Below are 19,472 nucleotides of genomic sequence, written 5' to 3' on the forward strand. Positions count from 1 at the left end.
AGGGTTAGGGTTAAACATTGTGTTGTTCTCGTCAGGTGGAGAACGTGGAGTGGAGCCAGAGAGTGTTGGGCAAGGTGGTGGCCGTCACCAAGATGGTGGCTCTGGAGGTTTACGGCCTCACGCTCATCATGAGAACCAACATGAATGGAGTCCTGGTGAGTCTGGCCATGTTCCAAATGTACCCCACCGCCCTGCAGCATTCATTTTGTTTCAGGATAGAGCACTGAAGTCTGACGTAATTTACACATCCTTTGTTTATCTACCTGGTTCGCGGTTTTCCACCCCCATTCTGAATCCCCATAGACGTATTTAAAGGAGACATCCGGACATTTTAAGTGTTATCTTTGATGTGTCGCTAATCACTCACCATCATTGAAATGGACGTTGACTTATGCAGTCTGTCGACCCCCTCCGTTGGCATAATGGGAGCCCGTGTAAGAGTGAAATTCGTCTATTATAACCGATGCAAAGTTAGTATTTTCTCTACTACTGCTCATTGTGGAGTCTCATGATACTCAAACATGCACTTAAAGTCCCCGACGAGCTAACGCTAATGCAGAACTAGCTAACGCTGGTTGCTTGTTTCTCTCCCTGGCAACACCAAGTTGCCAGGTTCTGGGAGTATCATGAGACTCCACAATGAGCAATAGTAGAGAAAATACTAACTTTGCATCGGTTATAATAGACGAATTTCACTCTTACACGGGCTCCCATTATGCCAACGGAGGGGGTCGACAGACTGCAGGAGACGGGACTCTCTGGAATAAGTCAACGTCCATTTCAATGATGGTGAGTGATTAGCGACACATCAAAGATAACACTTAAAATGTCCGGATCTCTCCTTTAATATCGCGACAAAGAACTGTGTTCCAAGAATAAACAAATGACCCCGGCGGTTTGACTCTTATGGATATGAAGCATCAACTGACGAAGAGAAAACAATAATGTTACTTCCGCCGAATTAGTTAAATTTTCTCCAGAAACAGACTGTATCAAATATAAGTGACTGACTATCATAAACCATACAGAGACGATTCTATGATGACTCAATGTTATTCTCCACAGAGAAATGACTTTAAGAACCTGGGGATGAACGAGTGACGTCAGGACTTCTGTACTCTATGTCTGTGTGTTTTTGTTTTGAACTGAATTGTGGGAATCACAGTTCTAACAGACAACAGAGCTAACAGGTTGTTGCCAAAAAAGACTACAAAATTGGATGTTGCACACTAAAAAGACAACAAAAATGGATTTTACACAGTAAAGGTCCTAACACACTGGGAGGGTGATGAATAAGCGATCCAGCTAATACTTCACATCAAACTGTTAATTTGCAGGTTGATGCTTTTATTCACAGTGTTTCGGGGGGAAAAAACAATGACATCGCTTAAGTTATATTCACATTGTGTGTGGATGAACTCGTGTCATAAACAGCAGTTTAAATTAATGTGAACTAATGAATCGCACAAAGTAGACACTCCTGATCTATAAAGACGATTTTGTCTATAAATAAACACTGTGACATATACAATCATATGTGTGTTTTTATTCCTCACAGGTGAATGGTAAAATGTAATTAAATTAAACCAAATTAAATTAACTTAACCCTGTGTTGTCCTGCCAGGTGAATAGAGTGTTCTACTAACATTCAATTAAATTAACTTAACCCTGTGTTGTCCTGCCAGGTGAATAGAGTGTTCTACTAACATTAAATTAAATGAACTTAACCCTGTGTTGTCCTGCCAGGTGAATAGAGTGTTCTACTAACATTAAATTAAATGAACTTAACCCTGTGTTGTCCTGCCAGGTGAATAGAGTGTTCTACTAACATTAAATTAAATGAACTTAACCCTGTGTTGTCCTGCCAGGTGAATAGAGTGTTCTACTAACATTAAATTAAATGAACTTAACCCTGTGTTGTCCTGCCAGGTGAATAGAGTGTTCTACTAACATTAAATTAAATGAACTTAACCCTGTGTTGTCCTGCCAGGTGAATGCAGTGTTATATTAACATTAAATCAAATGAACTTAACCCTGTGTTGTCCTGCCAGGTGAATGGAGTGTTCTACTAACATTAAATTAAATGAACTTAACCCTGTGTTGTCCTGCCAGGTGAATGGAGTGTTCTACTAACATTAAATTAAATGAACTTAACCCTGTGTTGTCCTGCCAGGTGAATAGAGTGTTATATTAACATTAAATCAAATGAACTTAACCCTGTGTTGTCCTGCCAGGTGAACGGAGTGTTCTACAACCTTCCTCTGAGCCTTAAAGACGGCGAGGTGAAGGTTTACCAGGAAGGCTTTAACCAGATCATGTCCACAGACTTCGGCCTGGTGGTGACCTACGACCTGGTCTACCACGTCTCCGTCACCGTGCCCGGCAACTACCGCGGCAAGACGTGCGGCCTGTGTGGCAACTTCAACGGCAAGCCGGGCGACGACTTCCAGACGCCCGGCCGCAAGCCGGCCAAGGACGCCAACGCCTTCGGGAAGTCGTGGAAGGTACGTTGGTGGAAAGTAACTAAGTCAATGTACTCAAGTACTGCACTTAAGTACAATTTCGAGGTATTTGTACTTTACTTGAGTATTTTCGATTTCCAATACTTTTACTTCTACTCCACTACATCTCAGAGGCAATTGTTATACTTTTTACTCCACTACAATTATTGTAAAACTTTAGTTACTAGTTACTTTGTAGATTTTGATTATTATCACAAAACATACATTAACCACTTCAGCCCTATGTACATTTCGGCCATTTGAAAATAGCAGATCTACAAGCTCGAGCTTGTAGATCTGCTATTTTCAAAAGGTTTTTATACATTTGAAAACAAAAGTAAATTTTGAATTCCGGACTTTTACTTGTAACAGAGTTACATTGCAGTATTGATACTTTTACTTAACAAATTCCCTACCAGGTATTAATTCATTCATTATGTAGCTTCTGCCAGTTTTTTTTTTACATATATTATATGTTGACGATCTTTGCCGAGCCACGGGAGCCGCGATGTTCGTGTCGATGTAAACAAAGCATGTCTCGGGGGAGGGGGGGGGTCTGGTCTATCCACCGGAGGAAACATGTTGTAACCACGATCGGCCATTTTGTTCCTGTCGGCTGTTGAATAACAGCCGTTTTCACCAAAAAAAAGTGAAAAAAAGAGAAAGCAGTGTTTTTCTAAAACTCATAAAGAAGGAGTGGACGGGAGTGACATTTTTTTGGGATGATGTCACATCTGTCCATTCCTTCTTTCAGGGTCCTAGGATCATTCCTAAGTTGCGTTAGAGCGCCCTCTTGTGGCATTTTCAAATTGAAAAGACGGATCTCTACGTCCATGGGAGGGAACGCCGTCGAGTAAAACATTTTGAGTCCTTTTTCCCACCCGCTGGTTCAGGTGTCCGTCCCGGGCGTGGTTTGCAACAACGGCTGCGAGGGCGGCGACTGTCCCGAGTGCTCGGCCGCCAAGAAGGCCGTGTTCCAGAAGCCCGACTACTGCGGCGCCATCACGGCGCCCGGCGGCCCGCTGGCCGCCTGCCACGCCACGCTGGACCCGCGGCCGTACTTCAACGACTGCGTGTTCGACGTGTGCGCCGGGAACGGGGACGGACGGGTGGTGTGTGACGGCGCGCAGGCCTACGCCTTCAACTGTCGCCGGGCGGGAGTCAACGTCAAGAGCTGGAGGACGGCTTCGTTCTGCCGTAAGTCACTCTGTGTGTCGGAGATTCAATTTATTATTGTATTGTCTATCCCAGGGGTGCCCACACTTTTTTAACTTGAGTTCTACTATTGAAATTGCCAGCTCAAGGTGATCTACCACTCGCACGTGCATGAGTGGTAGGCATGGTGGTAGGCATGGTGGGCGAAATTTGCACGGTTTTGGGTGGATAATTTTTTATTTTTTTTGGTTTTTGGTTGGTTTTTGTTAGTTTATTTTCCGTTTTTTGGTTACTTTATTTCGGTTTTAGGGTTAGGGTCAGGATTAGGTTATTTAATTATTATTTTTGCCTGATTTTACCGATTTATTATTTAAAAAAATGTAATTCATTCATTTTATTTACCAACCAACAAATAATTATTATCCCATTAATGAAAATACTTTTTTTTTAAATTTACCTATGGGGGCTAAATAACAACATTAAAGGCGGTTACACACCGGTGAATATGCGAATATAGGCCTACGCAAAATTCGGACTCGTTCCGAATAATTAAAAGACGCTTTTTTCGCTCCGCGAAACTGGTGTGGAAGCTTGCATTGACTTTATAAGGTTTTTAAAAAAGACGTATTATTCGCATGAAAGAAATCGCCCCGGTGTGTAAGGACCTTAAGGCATTAGGACTGTTTCAATATTTTTCCTGGCGCCCCCCCCATTTAGTGCCGCGCCACCGTTTTCTGCCACAGCGCCACCTAGAGCCTTTTTTTTTTTTCAGGGGCATTGCAGGTGGTCTACCTGCGCAGCCTCTGCGGTCTACTGGTCGATCGCGATCGACGTAATGGGCACCCCTGGTCTATCCCTATTAGTGATGCGCGGGTCGGGTTTTTTCATGACCCGCCCCGCCCCGCCCCGCCCCGCCACGGAACCCAACCCGCCTCAACCCGTGCCGCAAAACGATGTATAAATCAACGACTCGACCCGCCCCGCGCCCCGCGGTGAAAAAAAAGTAGATGATCAAATCAAATCAAATCAAATCAAACTTTATTTATAAAGCACATTTACAACAATGGAAACTGACCAAAGTGCTGTACATGGTGAGACAAAAAACATCAAACGGGAAAGTATGTGAGTGAGACAAAGTCACACATCACATACAACAAGAGATCAAGACATGAACTTAAATGCGATTAAAAGCTAAGGAATAAAAGTGTGTTTTAAGAAGGGATTTAAAAGCCTCACTAGAATTGGCACTTCTAATAATCATGAGTGAGTGAAGTGCTGCGCGACACCGTAGCCTATTCGCACATCAGTATAAACAAATGAATATGTGTTTTGGCCTTTACATCTCATTCAACCTTAATATGCAAAACCTACAGCTTGTGTTTAGTTTTGTTAATGTTATACATGAATGATGGCGCAAGGGAGGTTGATTACTTGCCTTAGTTGCCTGCAATCTATGTCACCAACTTTCGCCACTTTATCCATTGCAGACAGACAGTCACTGTGCTTGCTTGTATAATATCCACGACCCATACGAGTTCTGGTTTTGACGGGTTTTATTATCGTCAAGTGGGTCCGGCTTGGTTCATATTCCATCACTTCGGGACCCCGGTTCTGTTTATCATTACACCCGAGCGAACCACCCGTACGCAGCGCTGATTAGGAGGAGATCGGATGCAGCTGTGTAAAGCTTCATTTGTGCTTCGCCGAATCGCCGTATGGCGGTGTTGTTGCGTATCGAAAATAGCAGACATACAAGCTCACAACGTGGAGCGTTGCGACGTGTTGTGAGCTTGCAGGTCTGATATTTTCAACGCGCAACACCATGGTACGAAGAATAGGCCGATCTATCAGATAACTGCAGCGCTGTGAGACACAGCAGCACCAGGCTGTCAGGAATGAACCCACACTGACATTGTCAGATCACGATAAAAACTTAAAATAATTATGATGGGTTTTAATGGTAGTTTTATCCAAATATTAATATTAATAATAGGCTTAAATGTGTTTTTTTTTGCGTGTGAGAGTGGTGTTGATGACCCGCAACACCCGCAACCCGCATAATTGCCTCTGAAATCTTGACTGTCCGCCCGCGCCGCGGGGTTGACCCCGTTACCCGCGGGTCCCGCGGGTAACGGGTCAACCCGCGTATCACTAGTACCTGTAACCCGTGCAGTGGTGGAAAGTAACTAAGTACATTTACTTAAGTACTGTACTTAAGTACAATTTTGAGGTATTTGTACTTTACTTGAGTATTCCCAATTTCCAATACTTTTACTTCTACTCCACTACATCTCAGAGGCAAATATTGTACTTTTACTCCACTACATTTACTTGAAAACTTTAGTTACTAGTTACTTTTCAGATATAAACTATGATATAATAAAACATACATTAACCACTTTAGCCCTATTTTATATATAGGCTATTTGAAAATAGCCGATCTACAAGCTCACAACGCGTCGCATCGCGACGCGTTGTGAGCTTGTAGATCTGCTATTTTCAAATATTTAGTACTTTTACTTTTGGTACTTTAAGTACATTTTGATGCCAATACTTTTGTACTTTTACTCAAGTAATTTTTTTATTCTGGACTTTTACTTGTAACAGAGTATTTTTATATTGCAGTATTGGTACTATTACTTAAGTAAATAATTTGAGTACTTTTTCCACCCGTGTGCCCGTCTCCTCCTCCAGCTAAGAAGTGTCCGGCCCACAGCCACTACGAGGCGTGTTCAGACGCCTGCTCCTCGGCCTGCTCCGGCCTCTCTGACATCGTGCCCTGTCCCACCGCGTGCGTGGAGGGCTGTGACTGTGACGCGGGGTTCTCCTTCAATGGACTGTCCTGTGTGGGCGAGGCTCAGTGTGGTTGCTACGACGACGGGAGGACCTACAAGGTTGGTAGCTGTTGGCAGATTCAAGCAACAACCAGGTCTAGGACAAAACCAGTCCAAAAAGAAGCGACTATTAGGCTTACATGAGCACTTTAAACCTATATATACTGTATACATCGGCTATTTGAAAATAGCAGATCTACAAGCTCACAAGGTGCGACGCGTTGTGAGCTTGTAGATCTGATATTTTCAAAAGATCTTGAAATAACATGTGGAAGATTTTGGAAGATTTTTTAAACATACAACAACACAAATCTGGTACGGGGCTCCCTGGCACACAACATTTCAGATGGGGGTTATAGGGACAAATACAGATTAATTTAGGCCGTCCATGACGTGAACATATTTCAGAACTGATTGAAATAATAATAATAACAAAAACAAGCTCCAAATAAGTGACCACACTTAAAGGGATACTTCACTCTCGGGCCGGGGACACATTTAAAAAAAATATTAAAAATAAATGAAAAAAGTTATGGAAAATTCATGGCCCCCTCACGACACGCAGTGTCCTACTAATGTGTGAGGGGGCCATGAATTTTCCATAACTTTTTTCATTTATTTTTAATATTTTTTTTAAATGTGTCCCCGGCCCGAGAGTGAAGTATCCCTTTAAGAAAAAAACACAACCTGTAAACTACTAATATTTACAAGCAACTTTAGAGTCCAAATTGGCTTACAATAAGCGGACATGGCAACACTGTTGGTAGCACTGGTGGACAAAGTCCTGTACTTGAGTCATAAGTATAAATACTCCTGGTCAAATATTACTCAATATTACTTAGCTACAAGTGGAAGTTGCTCTGTCAGATGTGTAATCGAGTCAAGGTACTGGAGTACTTGCTTTTAAAAGTATTCAAAAGTAGCCTACCAAATTGCCAAAAGTTCATTAGAGTATAGTTTTTATATCAATCCCATTGCTGTATTAAAATTAATTAAAAAGCATTCTAAGTACTTTTGGTATGTTTTGATACTAATACTTTTGCACCGTTACTCTAGTAAAATTCCGAACAGAGGGCTTTTACTGGTAACAGAGCATTTCTACGGTGGTGGTGGGGGGGCTACTGTTGTATACTGACCTGTGTGTGTGTGTGTGTGTGTGTGTGTGTGTGTGTGTGTGTGTGTGTGTGTGTGTGTGTGTGTGTGTGTGTGTGTGTGAGTGTGTGTACACAGCCTGGTGAGGTGGTGTATGAGAAGCAGTGTCAGCAGAGTTGTGTGTGTAACCCAGCCAGAGGTCTGGTGTGTGAAGATCACTCCTGTCCCAAAGACACTACATGTAGCGTTAGGGGAGGAGTCACTGGATGCTACAATACAGGTAACAACACACACACACGCACACTCTACAAGCTCACAATGTGTCGTGATGCAACGCTGTGTGAGTTTGTAGATCAGCTATTTTTGATATTCTTTTTTTCTCATGTTTAGCTTGAAGATCTGTTTGTAGATCAGCCAGTAGTGTTTCCAGGATTTACATTTTGGGGCGGGGCAAAATGTGGGTGATATGTCTATTGAGAAAGAGCTATTGCAACGTATCGGCTACAAGAAAAAAATAACGTGAATAAAATACAATATGCAAGTAAACCGGGGCGACAGTGGCTCAGGGGTAGAATGGCCGGGTAGAGTGAACTGGAAACCGCAAGGTTCCCAGTTGAGCGTCTTGCTCAAGGACACTTCCACACTAACTCTGGGGCGCTCCCCCAGAGTTAGTGTGGAAGTGTCCTTGAGCAAGACTCTGAACCCCTAATTGCTCCTGATGAGCAGGTTGGTGCCTTGCATGGTTTCCTCCTCCATCGGTGTGTGAATGTGTGTATGAATGTGTGTGTGAATGTGTGAATGTAATGCACAATCTATGTAAAGCGCTTTGGATAAAAGCGCTATATAAATGCACCATTTACCATTAATCAATGTAGGCAGCTGTTTGCCTTGCCTCTATGGTGGCCACGCCTCTGAGATCAGCTTGTAGATCTGATATTTTCACTATACAGTGGTATCCAGGTCTCTTGAGGTACCCAGAGGTACATCTGGACCTGGAGGTACCCATGGCAGAGGGGTGTGGTTTTGCCTTAGGGGCGTGCTTTAGCCTTCTTTTTTTCCCCCCCACTGTGTAGTACAGTAGGTGGACACTAGGTGGCAGGGCCGAGCAACTATTGACTGGCTGGCTGGCTTGTTTACCTGAAGTTTCAAGGAACATTTTCGTCTATAAGGATAAGCCCAAGAACCCAAGGGTCTAAGAACCTTCCCTCTATCTGTACCCTCTCTATAGATCCATGCAAAGACGCCCACTGCCGTGTGAAGGAGAAGTGCCGGGTAGAGAAGGGCGAGGCGGTGTGCGTCCCAGACTTCACGGCCACCTGCTGGGCCTGGGGAGACCCTCACTACCACACCTTCGACGGGTACAACTTTAACTTCCAGGGAACCTGCAGATACGTGATCTCCAAGACCTGCGGTGCCGACCTGGACGGCCTGGTGCCCTTCCTGGTCACCGAGAGGAACGACAACCGCGGGAACACGGCCGTGTCCTACGTCCGCGACGTCGACGTGACCGTGTACGGATTCACCGTCAGCATGCTGAAGGGCCAAGTCGGTCGCGTTTTGGTAAGAGCCGTAGTTTGGGATTTCAGAAACACCTCCTATGGACCACATGTCTATAATGTATTATTAACATTAGGGCTGTGAATCTTCTGCTATCTCACGATTCGATTCTGATTCTTGGGGTCACGATTCCGATTTTTGACTGGGAGGGGGGGTAAATACGGGACATGTTGACTGGGAGGGGGGGTAAATACGGGACATGTTGACTGGGAGGGGGGGTAAATACGGGACATGTTGACTGGGAGGGGGGGTAAATACGGGACATGTTGACTGGGAGGGGGGGTAAATACGGGACATGTTGACTGGGAGGGGGGGTAAATACGGGACATGTTGACTAGGGTGGATATGAGTTACAATTGGGTCCTTATCGGGGCATTAACTCGAACGCTGCTGAGTCGGCTGAACGGTTTGGCGGTGGCTCTTGTGGCTAGGGGTTCCCCCTCCTAGCATCAGGTTTAACATGTAGTGTTTACCTCCAGGTGGATGGAGAGGTGGAGAACATCAGGTTTAACATGTAGTGTTTATCTCCAGGTGGATGGAGAGGTGGAGAACATCAGGTTTAACATGTAGTGTTCATCTCCAGGTGGATGGAGAGGTGGAGAACATCAGGTTTAACATGTAGTGTTCATCTCCAGGTGGATGGAGAGGTGGAGAACATCAGGTTTAACATGTAGTGTTCATCTCCAGGTGGATGGAGAGGTGGAGAACATCAGGTTTAACATGTAGTGTTTATCTCCAGGTGGATGGAGAGGTGGAGAACATCAGGTTTAACATGTAGTGTTTACCTCCAGGTGGATGGAGAGGTGGAGAACATCAGGTTTAACATGTAGTGTTTACCTCCAGGTGGATGGAGAGGTGGAGAACATCAGGTTTAACATGTAGTGTTTATCTCCAGGTGGATGGAGAGGTGGAGAACATCAGGTTTAACATGTAGTGTTCATCTCCAGGTGGATGGAGAGGTGGAGAACATCAGGTTTAACATGTAGTGTTCATCTCCAGGTGGATGGAGAGGTGGAGAACATCAGGTTTAACATGTAGTGTTCATCTCCAGGTGGATGGAGAGGTGGAGAACATCAGGTTTAACATGTAGTGTTCATCTCCAGGTGGATGGAGAGGTGGAGAACATCAGGTTTAACATGTAGTGTTCATCTCCAGGTGGATGGAGAGGTGGAGAACATCAGGTTTAACATGTAGTGTTTATCTCCAGGTGGATGGAGAGGTGGAGAACATCAGGTTTAACATGTAGTGTTTACCTCCAGGTGGATGGAGAGGTGGAGAACATCAGGTTTAACATGTAGTGTTTACCTCCAGGTGGATGGAGAGGTGGAGAACATCAGGTTTAACATGTAGTGTTTATCTCCAGGTGGATGGAGAGGTGGAGAACATCAGGTTTAACATGTAGTGTTCATCTCCAGGTGGATGGAGAGGTGGAGAACATCAGGTTTAACATGTAGTGTTCATCTCCAGGTGGATGGAGAGGTGGAGAACATCAGGTTTAACATGTAGTGTTCATCTCCAGGTGGATGGAGAGGTGGAGAACATCAGGTTTAACATGTAGTGTTCATCTCCAGGTGGATGGAGAGGTGGAGAACATCAGGTTTAACATGTAGTGTTTACCTCCAGGTGGATGGAGAGGTGGAGAACATCAGGTTTAACATGTAGTGTTTACCTCCAGGTGGATGGAGAGGTGGTCAACCTGCCTGTCCAGCTGGGCTCAGGCCAGGTGTCCGTCACAGAGAACGCTCACACTGCTCTGCTGGTCACAGACTTCGGCCTGAAGGTCTCCTACGACTGGAACTGGAAGCTGGTCATCCATCTGCCCAGCAGCTACTACGGAAAGGTGCCTATACTCATTTACTGTGCTTAAGTACACAAACCCTCTAGACTTAGTAAACTGGACCTGAATTGGCTCTGTACTTTTTTTGTCTGTACCAAAACCGAGTGACTCTGATATGAGCTTGTAGATCTGCTATTTTTGAATAGCCAAAGAAATCTTAAAATGACACAGCTGCGTTCCCGGTCTTAATGGGTTAAATAAAAGTTAAAAACCAACTTAACTTCCTCCCCTGCAGGTGTGCGGTCTGTGCGGCAACTTCAACGGCGACGCGCGCGACGAACTGCACGACCCGGCCGGCCAGAGCGTCCCGTCCGTGATCGACTGGGGCAAGAGCTGGCGGACCCCCGACCAGGACGAGAAGAGCGCCCCCTGCTGGGACACCTGCAGGGAGGGGGACGAGAAGAAGAAGTGTCCCACGTGCGACGGAGACGCCCGCAAGCTGTACGAGACGGAGGCCACGTGCGGCGCGCTGACCGCCAAGACGGAGGGCGTGTTCGGGAAGTGCCACGGCGTGGTGGAGCCCCAGGCCTTCATGAACGCCTGCGTCTACGACGTCTGTCTGAACAAAGGAGCCAAGAAGCTGCTCTGCCAGGCGCTGGCCTCCTACAGCCAGCAGTGCAGACAGGAGGGAGTCGTCGTCAAAGGATGGAGGAAGAAGTATGGCTGCCGTGAGTATCTCTAACGGCGCCGCAACCGCTTCATGTTCTTCTTGACTCTTTGGCTGCCAGAGTGATGGTGTGATAGTGTGCCACTGCTGCCAGCACGGCCGATGTTTGCCTCTGCCACCAGGGGGGGGCAAAGAAAATATATGAACATATGTTTGTATATATGCAACATATATGTTTATCATATATGTGACATATACGAAATTGCCCGCCTACATATATGTCTCTATATATGTACATATATATATCCATATATGTGGACATAGAAGAGACATATATTTCATATATATCCACATATATGCACATAGGCCTACATGAAACTGAATATTGCATATATGCGGCATATATTCTGCATATACTGGCCATATATTGGCTAAAAAATATATTTAAAAATAAAATAATAAAATACAAAATAAATTGTCTGGCCACCAGGGGGGGGCATGGGGGGGCAAGTGCCCCCCCATGCCCCCTCTAAAAATCGCCTATGGCTGCCAGCTAAAATGAGTGTTTTTACCTACCTTTGAAAAATCATGGAATATTTCCCGTGAACGCCATCCTCGCGGCGATCACCTCATTACACGCACGGGGGGCTCGAAAAAAACGCTCGCGGTAATCCGTTGCACGGCTGTGGCCTCTTGAATAGACCCCTTAACAGACGACGTCACACTGGTTGCAAGCGTCATACTGCGCAAGCGTCAAACCCATTCTGTCAGGTCTCGTTAGGGCGCGCAGCACTAGTCAACACTCAAGAGGGGGTTGGGGTGTTCTGAAACCAGTGAAACCCCGAAACAACAGGTTGAGAATTGTTTGTATGAAACAATCACCTGTGCATCTAGTCTCAATGTTGGTGAACAAATAATTGGTCTATGTGGCTTTTTTAGCCGTAAAGCAAGAGGAACGGAGATGTAGCCATTTCCCCACAGGAAATAAACAGTAAATTAAACTAGCTTTTTTTTTTATGCCGTCAATTCCGGGTCTGTCGTCATCTGGAAGTGAATGCGTCATCCATAGGGTGGCGAACAATGCCATCTGGTGGAAAACAACTGAAAACTCGTCCTTGGCAGTCAAAGAGTGAACTCACTGAGTGCCAGAATTATTTCTGGCTATTTCTGGCCAGTGCGTTTTTTTTTTTTGTAAGTAAAAAAAAGTGCTTAGGAAGCGAGATACAGCCTTTTTCAGTTATAAGTTAAACAAGGAGTGGATGGAGCTGCAAATCTTCAGATAATGATATTTTGGGTTCTGATTTTTTTTTTCAAAACATTTATTTGTTTAGTTTTTTCAATTTTTTTTCAAAAACGCGTGAAAGACGTGATTGGCACGTTGCACCATAGCGGTGAAACTCGTGAATGGCACTCAATGAGTCAAGATGTTGTATTTCCACGCGGGAGACCTGGGCAGAAGGAGTGAGTGCATTCTCCGGCAGCGGCAGCAGCTGCGGAACTGCCGCGGAACTGCCGGTGGAGGAGCGGCAGCTCCCGGCAGTGACTGCCGGCGGTGGAGCGGTAGCTGCCGGCGGTGGAGCGGTAGCTGCCGGCGGAGCAGCGGAACTGCCGCGGAACTGCCGGTGGAGGAGCGGCAGTCAACTTATTTTTTCCGCCGATAAAGTATAGTTTTGGACCATGACGGAGGCGCGCCGACTCAGTAGACCTTGAGGCCAAGGAGTCGCGTCCGAGCGCCTCCAGGCGCGAGTGCCCGCGACGACCGGCCGATGGTCTACTAGTCGACTAAGCGCCGTCCGAGTTATGTACCGATAGGCACAGAATCGTAAATAATATTGGTGGGGACTGCGTTACACAAACGCAGCACACTCCCAAAGCTGGCGCCGCCGGCAGCTCTGCGGCAGCTCCGCGGATGCTGCCGCTGCCGGAAAATGCACTCGCTGTCCCTCGACCTGAGTTCGAATCCGGGCGTTACACATGTCACTCCCCTACTCTCTCTCCTGGTTCCATGTACTTCCATAAAAGCCTGAACAAACATCTTCAGTCAGTGGGTCTTAACACTGTGAGTGTTTCTGTTCCAAACCCAGCGATGAGCTGCCAGCCCCACAGCCACTATGAGGAGTGTGCCAGCCCGTGCCAGCCGTCCTGCCCCTTCCCGGAGGAGCGGCCCACGTGCGCGGCGGGCATCACGTGCGCGGAGAGCTGCGTGTGCGACCGGGGCTACGTGCGCAGCGCCGGGGCCTGCGTTCCCGCCAAGACCTGCGGCTGCTCCTACCAGGGCCGCTACTACAGGGCGGGGCAGCGCTTCTGGGCCGACCAGCACTGCGGGCGGCTGTGTGAGTGTGACCCGGCCCTGGGCATGGTGGTCTGCCGACAGGCGCACTGCGGAAAGAACCAGAGGTGTGTTGTGGTGAAGAAATACAAGAGAGAAATGACAAGTCATATTATACCAGGTGCTGTGTGTGTGTGTGTGTGTGTGTGTGTGTGTGTGTGTGTGTGTGTGTGTGTGTGTGTGTGTGTGTGTGTGTGTGTGTGTGTGTGTGTGTGTGTGTGTGTGTGTGTGTGCGATTGTTTTCATAGACCTGATTGCTTGTTTTTCGGATTGCTTATTTTTCTCGCCAACCATGGCAACATTGAATATGCGACGCTAATAATGTTTTTATATAAGTGGTAGCAACATTTTTAGACACCACACGGGTCTTCACAACAATAGCGAAGATTAAAGTCAGGGTGAACATGGGCAAACAATAACTTAATAGCCAAACTAGGTTTAATGAAGCACGGTGACATGTCGGCTTTCCAACATGTCGCCTTTCTGACGGTTACTAACCACAATATGTGGCCCCCTATGCAGCCCCCCACCCCCCCCAAAAAAAATAAATAAAATAAAATAAAAAATCGCCCCAAAACACGGTCACCCCGATTTTGTTTGCGGAATTTGCGGATTTTGTTTGCGAAATTTATTTTATTTTTTTCAAGAAAATTTGGGGGCCCCCTGAGGTTCGGGGCCCGTTTCAATTGAAACGGGTGAAACATAGGAAAGGCCGCCCCTGCCTATACCTAACCCTAACCCTAACCGCACGCGGAAGCCACTAGTCGGAGTAGTGAGATGTCGGAATGGAAGGAGCACCCCATGAAGCACGCTAGCATTTAGGCTAACTCTGTTGCCTGAGGCCAAGTTGCACTGTCTGCAACTGTTGCAGTGTTGAAGGAGGGGAGCGGAGGGCGGTTACTGTGGAGGACGGGCCGTCTCCCCATTGGCTTAAAGGACAGGCAAAACGGGGAAGTGTCCCCATTGGCTTTAAAGGAGTGAAGGACAGCCAGGATAGCCAATGATTGAAAACATGTCGAACATGATGCAAATATTTAGGATGACGATTAGGTCTGACTGTTCATAGACTCAGGCGCTCTTGGAGCACCTGGTAAAAATAAAATAACACCAGTGTTGATTTCGTCGACTAAAACTATGACGAAAAATGTTGGTCGACTACCTTTTTTCACTGACAAAAACTACATAAAAACTAGATCAAAACTAAGCTACGATGACTTAAACTATGACTAAATATATTGACAATTCCGTCAACAAACTAGACTAACATGTTAGTGAGGGATCTAGTGGAGAAGAGATCCAGTAGAACTAAAAGACAAGTCTTTGTGGTTGTGCTCGGGTGATGCGCTCTGAAAATAGCAGATCTACAAGCTCACAACGCGTCGCAGTTGTGAGCTTGTAGATCGTCTATGTTCAGCATGCAACCAAGTGTAAAATCATCCATTATGACACCATCAAGGCACCGCAAACATACATTATAGTCGACTAAATCAACTGTAGATTTAGTCGACTAAAGCTAGACTAACAGTAAAACATTTCAGATGACTAAAATATGATTAAAACTAAATGGAATTGTATTCAAAAGACTATGACTAAAACTACATCACAATTTGCTGGCAAAATCAACACTGAATAATACTGAGTAAAACATGTTGGAAAAAGTACTACATTTCTTTACTTGAGTAAAAGTATCAATACTGCAATGTAGAAATACTCCATTACAAATAGGAGTACGGAATTCAAAATGTACTTGAGTAAAAGTACAAAAGTATTGGCATGAAAAGTACCGAAAGTAAAACTAAAATCTTTTGATCTACAAGCTGAGCTTGTAGATCTGCTTGTAGAAGTGGTTAATGTATGTAATAAAAATCTACATCTACAAAGTAACTAGTAAGTCAAGTTTTCAATTGTAGTGGAGTAAAAGTACTATTGCAAATTTGAAATACTCCAGTAAAGTAAAAAGAAATCCTCAAAAGTGTACCTAAGTACAGTACTTGAGTAAATGTACTCAGTTACTTTACACCACTGATCATCATCACATCTCCTTCATTCAAACAGGTGCACCCTGGTGGACGGGGAGCGCGCCTGCAGGGCGACGGGCCGCGCCACGTGCACGGCCGCCGGCGACCCGCACTACCGCACGTTCGACGGCCGGCGCTTCGACTTCATGGGGACGTGTGTCTACCAGCTGGTGGCGCTGTGCTCCTCGCAGAGGGACGACGGCCTGGAGCCCTTCAAGGTGACGGTGGAGAACGACCACCGCGGAGGCAACAAGGCCGTGTCCTACACCAAGACTGTGACCGTCACCATGTACGGAATCTCTGTCACCCTCAGCAGAGATTATCCTTATAGAGTCCTGGTAAGATATGTCACTATGTAGAGATTATCCCTATAGATATGTCACTATGTAGAGATTATCCTTATAGATATGTCACCATGTAGAGATTATCCTTATAGATATGTCACCATGTAGAGATTATCCTTATGGATATGTCACCATGTAGAGATTATCCTTATGGATATGTCACCATGTAGAGATTATCCTTATGGATATGTCACCATGTAGAGATTATCCTTATGGATATGTCACCATGTAGAGATTATCCTTATGGATACGTCACCATGTAGAGATTATCCTTATGGATACGTCACCATGTAGAGATTATCCCTATGGATACGTCACCATGTAGAGATTATCCCTATGGATACGTCACCATGTAGAGATTATCCCTATGGATATGTCACCATGTAGAGATTATCCCTATGGATATGTCACCATGTAGAGATTATCCCTATGGATATGTCACCATGTAGAGATTATCCCTATGGATATGTCACCATGTAGAGATTATCCCTATGGATATGTCACCATGTAGAGATTATCCCTATGGATATGTCACCATGTAGAGATTATCCCTATGGATATGTCACCATGTAGAGATTATCCCTATGGATATGTCACCATGTAGAGATTATCCCTATGGATATGTCACCATGTAGAGATTATCCCTATGGATATGTCACCATGTAGAGATTATCCCTATGGATATGTCACCATGTAGAGATTATCCCTATGGATACGTCACCATGTAGAGATTATCCCTATGGATACGTCACCATGTAGAGATTATCCCTATGGATACGTCACCATGTAGAGATTATCCCTATGGATACGTCACCATGTAGAGATTATCCCTATGGATACGTCACCATGTAGAGATTATCCCTATGGATACGTCACCATGTAGAGATTATCCTTATGGATACGTCACCATGTAGAGATTATCCTTATGGATACGTCACCATGTAGAGATTATCCTTATGGATATGTCACTATGTAGAGATTATCCTTATGGATATGTCACTATGTAGAGATTATCCTTATGGATATGTCACTATGTAGAGATTATCCTTATGGATATGTCACTATGTAGAGATTATCCTTATGGATATGTCACTATGTAGAGATTATCCTTATGGATATGTCACTATGTAGAGATTATCCCTATGGATATGTCACTATGTAGAGATTATCCCTATGGATATGTCACTATGTAGAGATTATCCCTATGGATATGTCACTATGTAGAGATTATCCCTATGGATATGTCACTATGTAGAGATTATCCCTATGGATATGTCACTATGTAGAGATTATCCCTATGGATATGTCACTATGTAGAGATTATCCCTATGGATATGTCACTATGTAGAGATTATCCCTATGGATATGTCACTATGTAGAGATTATCCCTATGGATATGTCACTATGTAGAGATTATCCCTATGGATATGTCACTATGTAGATAATCCTTATGGATATGTCACTATGTAGAGATTATCCCTATAGATATGTCACTATGTAGAGATTATCCCTATAGATATGTCACTATGTAGAGATTATCCTTATAGATATGTCACTATGTAGAGATTATCCCTATAGATATGTCACTATGTAGATAATCCTTATGGATATGTCACTATGTAGAGATTATCCTTATAGATATGTCACTATGTAGAGATTATCCTTATAGATATGTCACTATGTAGAGATTATCCTTATAGATATGTCACTATGTAGAGATTATCCTTATAGATATGTCACTATGTAGAGATTATCCTTATAGATATGTCACTATGTAGAGATTATCCTTATAGATATGTCACTATGTAGAGATTATCCTTATAGAGTTCTGGTAAGATATGTCAGTTTTAGTCATATTTTAGTCATCTGAAATGTTTTAGTTTTAATCTAGTTTTAGTTGAATACATATAATAAGATTATAGTCGACTAAATCTACAGTTGATTTAGTCGACTAAAATGTATGTTGGTGTTGCCTTGATGGCGTTGTGATGGCTGATTTTACACTTGGTTGCATGATGAAAATAGCAGATCTACAAGCTCACAACGCGTCGCAGCGTGACGCGTTGTGAGCTTGTAGATCTGCTATTTTCAGAGCACAACACCCGAGCACAACCAAACATAAAAAGACTTGTCTTTTAGTTCTACTGGATCTCTTCTCCACTAGATCCCTCACTAACATTTTAGTCTATTTTTGATTTTTGTTGATGAAATTATCAACAAATTTAGTCAAAGTTTTAGTCACCATAGCTTAGTTTTTATGTGGCGAGCTGAAACAATAAGTGAACCGTCCAATTTTGACGATAAATGGCGTGTACGCTGGGCTGCAGGAGAAGGACTCCGAGTCGATCGGACTGTTTGTTGTCTGGGCGACGTGCACGGATAGCCTGTCTGTTTACAAACGATTGGACTTGCGATCATAATGAATATCATTTTTTTGTAACCTGTTGAAAGTTTTAAAAAAAATACAAAATTGCTGGCAGTGGGCAAACACAGCCAGAAATAAATCTGGCAGTGAATGAGTTAAGTGTCCATTTGGTTCCATTTGTACACTCTCAGAGTTACAGACCTGTAAGGGTCCATTTGGTTCCATGTGTACACTCTCAGAGTTACAGACCTGTAAGGGTCCATTTGGTTCCATGTGTACACTCTCAGAGTTACAGACCCGTAAGGGTCCATTTGGTTCCATGTGTACACTCTCAGAGTTACAGACCCGTAAGGGTCCATTTGGTTCCATGTGTACACTCTCAGAGTTACAGAGCTGTAAGGGTCCATTTGGTTCCATGTGTACACTCTCAGAGTTACAGACCTGTAAGGGTCCATTTGGTTCCATGTGTACACTCTCAGAGTTACAGACATGTAAGGGTCCATTTGGTTCCATTTGTACACTCTCAGAGTTACAGACCTGTAAGGGTCCATTTGGTTCCATTTGTACACTCTCAGAGTTACACACCTGTAAGGGTCCATTTGGTTCCATTTGTACACTCTCAGAGTTACAGACCTGTAAGGGTCCATTTGGTTCCATTTGTACACTCTCAGAGTTACAGACCTGTAAGGGTCCATTTGGTTACATTTAAACACTCTCAGAGTTACAGACCTGTAAGGGTCCATTTGGTTCCATGTGTATACTCTCAGAGTTACAGACCTGTAAGGGTCCATTTGGTTCCATTTGTACACTCTCAGAGTTACAGACCTGTAAGG

At 44.5% G+C, this 19,472-nt stretch overlaps 1 protein-coding gene across 1 annotated transcript in view; it reads left to right on the forward strand.

Annotated features, from left to right (window-relative positions):
- Positions 1–19,472, forward strand: part of fcgbp (Fc gamma binding protein) — a gene marked incomplete at both ends in the record, with an annotated part of 69,169 nt that overhangs the window by 29,377 nt on the left and 20,320 nt on the right. Inside the window, 9 exons of the mRNA XM_080427185.1 lie at positions 36–155; positions 2,235–2,504; positions 3,395–3,698; positions 6,351–6,554; positions 8,811–9,142; positions 10,815–10,979; positions 11,212–11,644; positions 13,668–13,980; positions 15,968–16,268. Of these exons, the coding sequence (XP_080283311.1) occupies positions 36–155; positions 2,235–2,504; positions 3,395–3,698; positions 6,351–6,554; positions 8,811–9,142; positions 10,815–10,979; positions 11,212–11,644; positions 13,668–13,980; positions 15,968–16,268 (2,442 nt within the window). The remainder of the gene's footprint in view (positions 1–35; positions 156–2,234; positions 2,505–3,394; positions 3,699–6,350; positions 6,555–8,810; positions 9,143–10,814; positions 10,980–11,211; positions 11,645–13,667; positions 13,981–15,967; positions 16,269–19,472) is intronic.

The sequence above is a fragment of the Gymnoscopelus braueri genome, assembly GCF_963280865.1.
Source record: "Gymnoscopelus braueri genome assembly, chromosome: 4".
Classification (NCBI taxonomy): Eukaryota; Metazoa; Chordata; class Actinopteri; order Myctophiformes; family Myctophidae; genus Gymnoscopelus; species Gymnoscopelus braueri.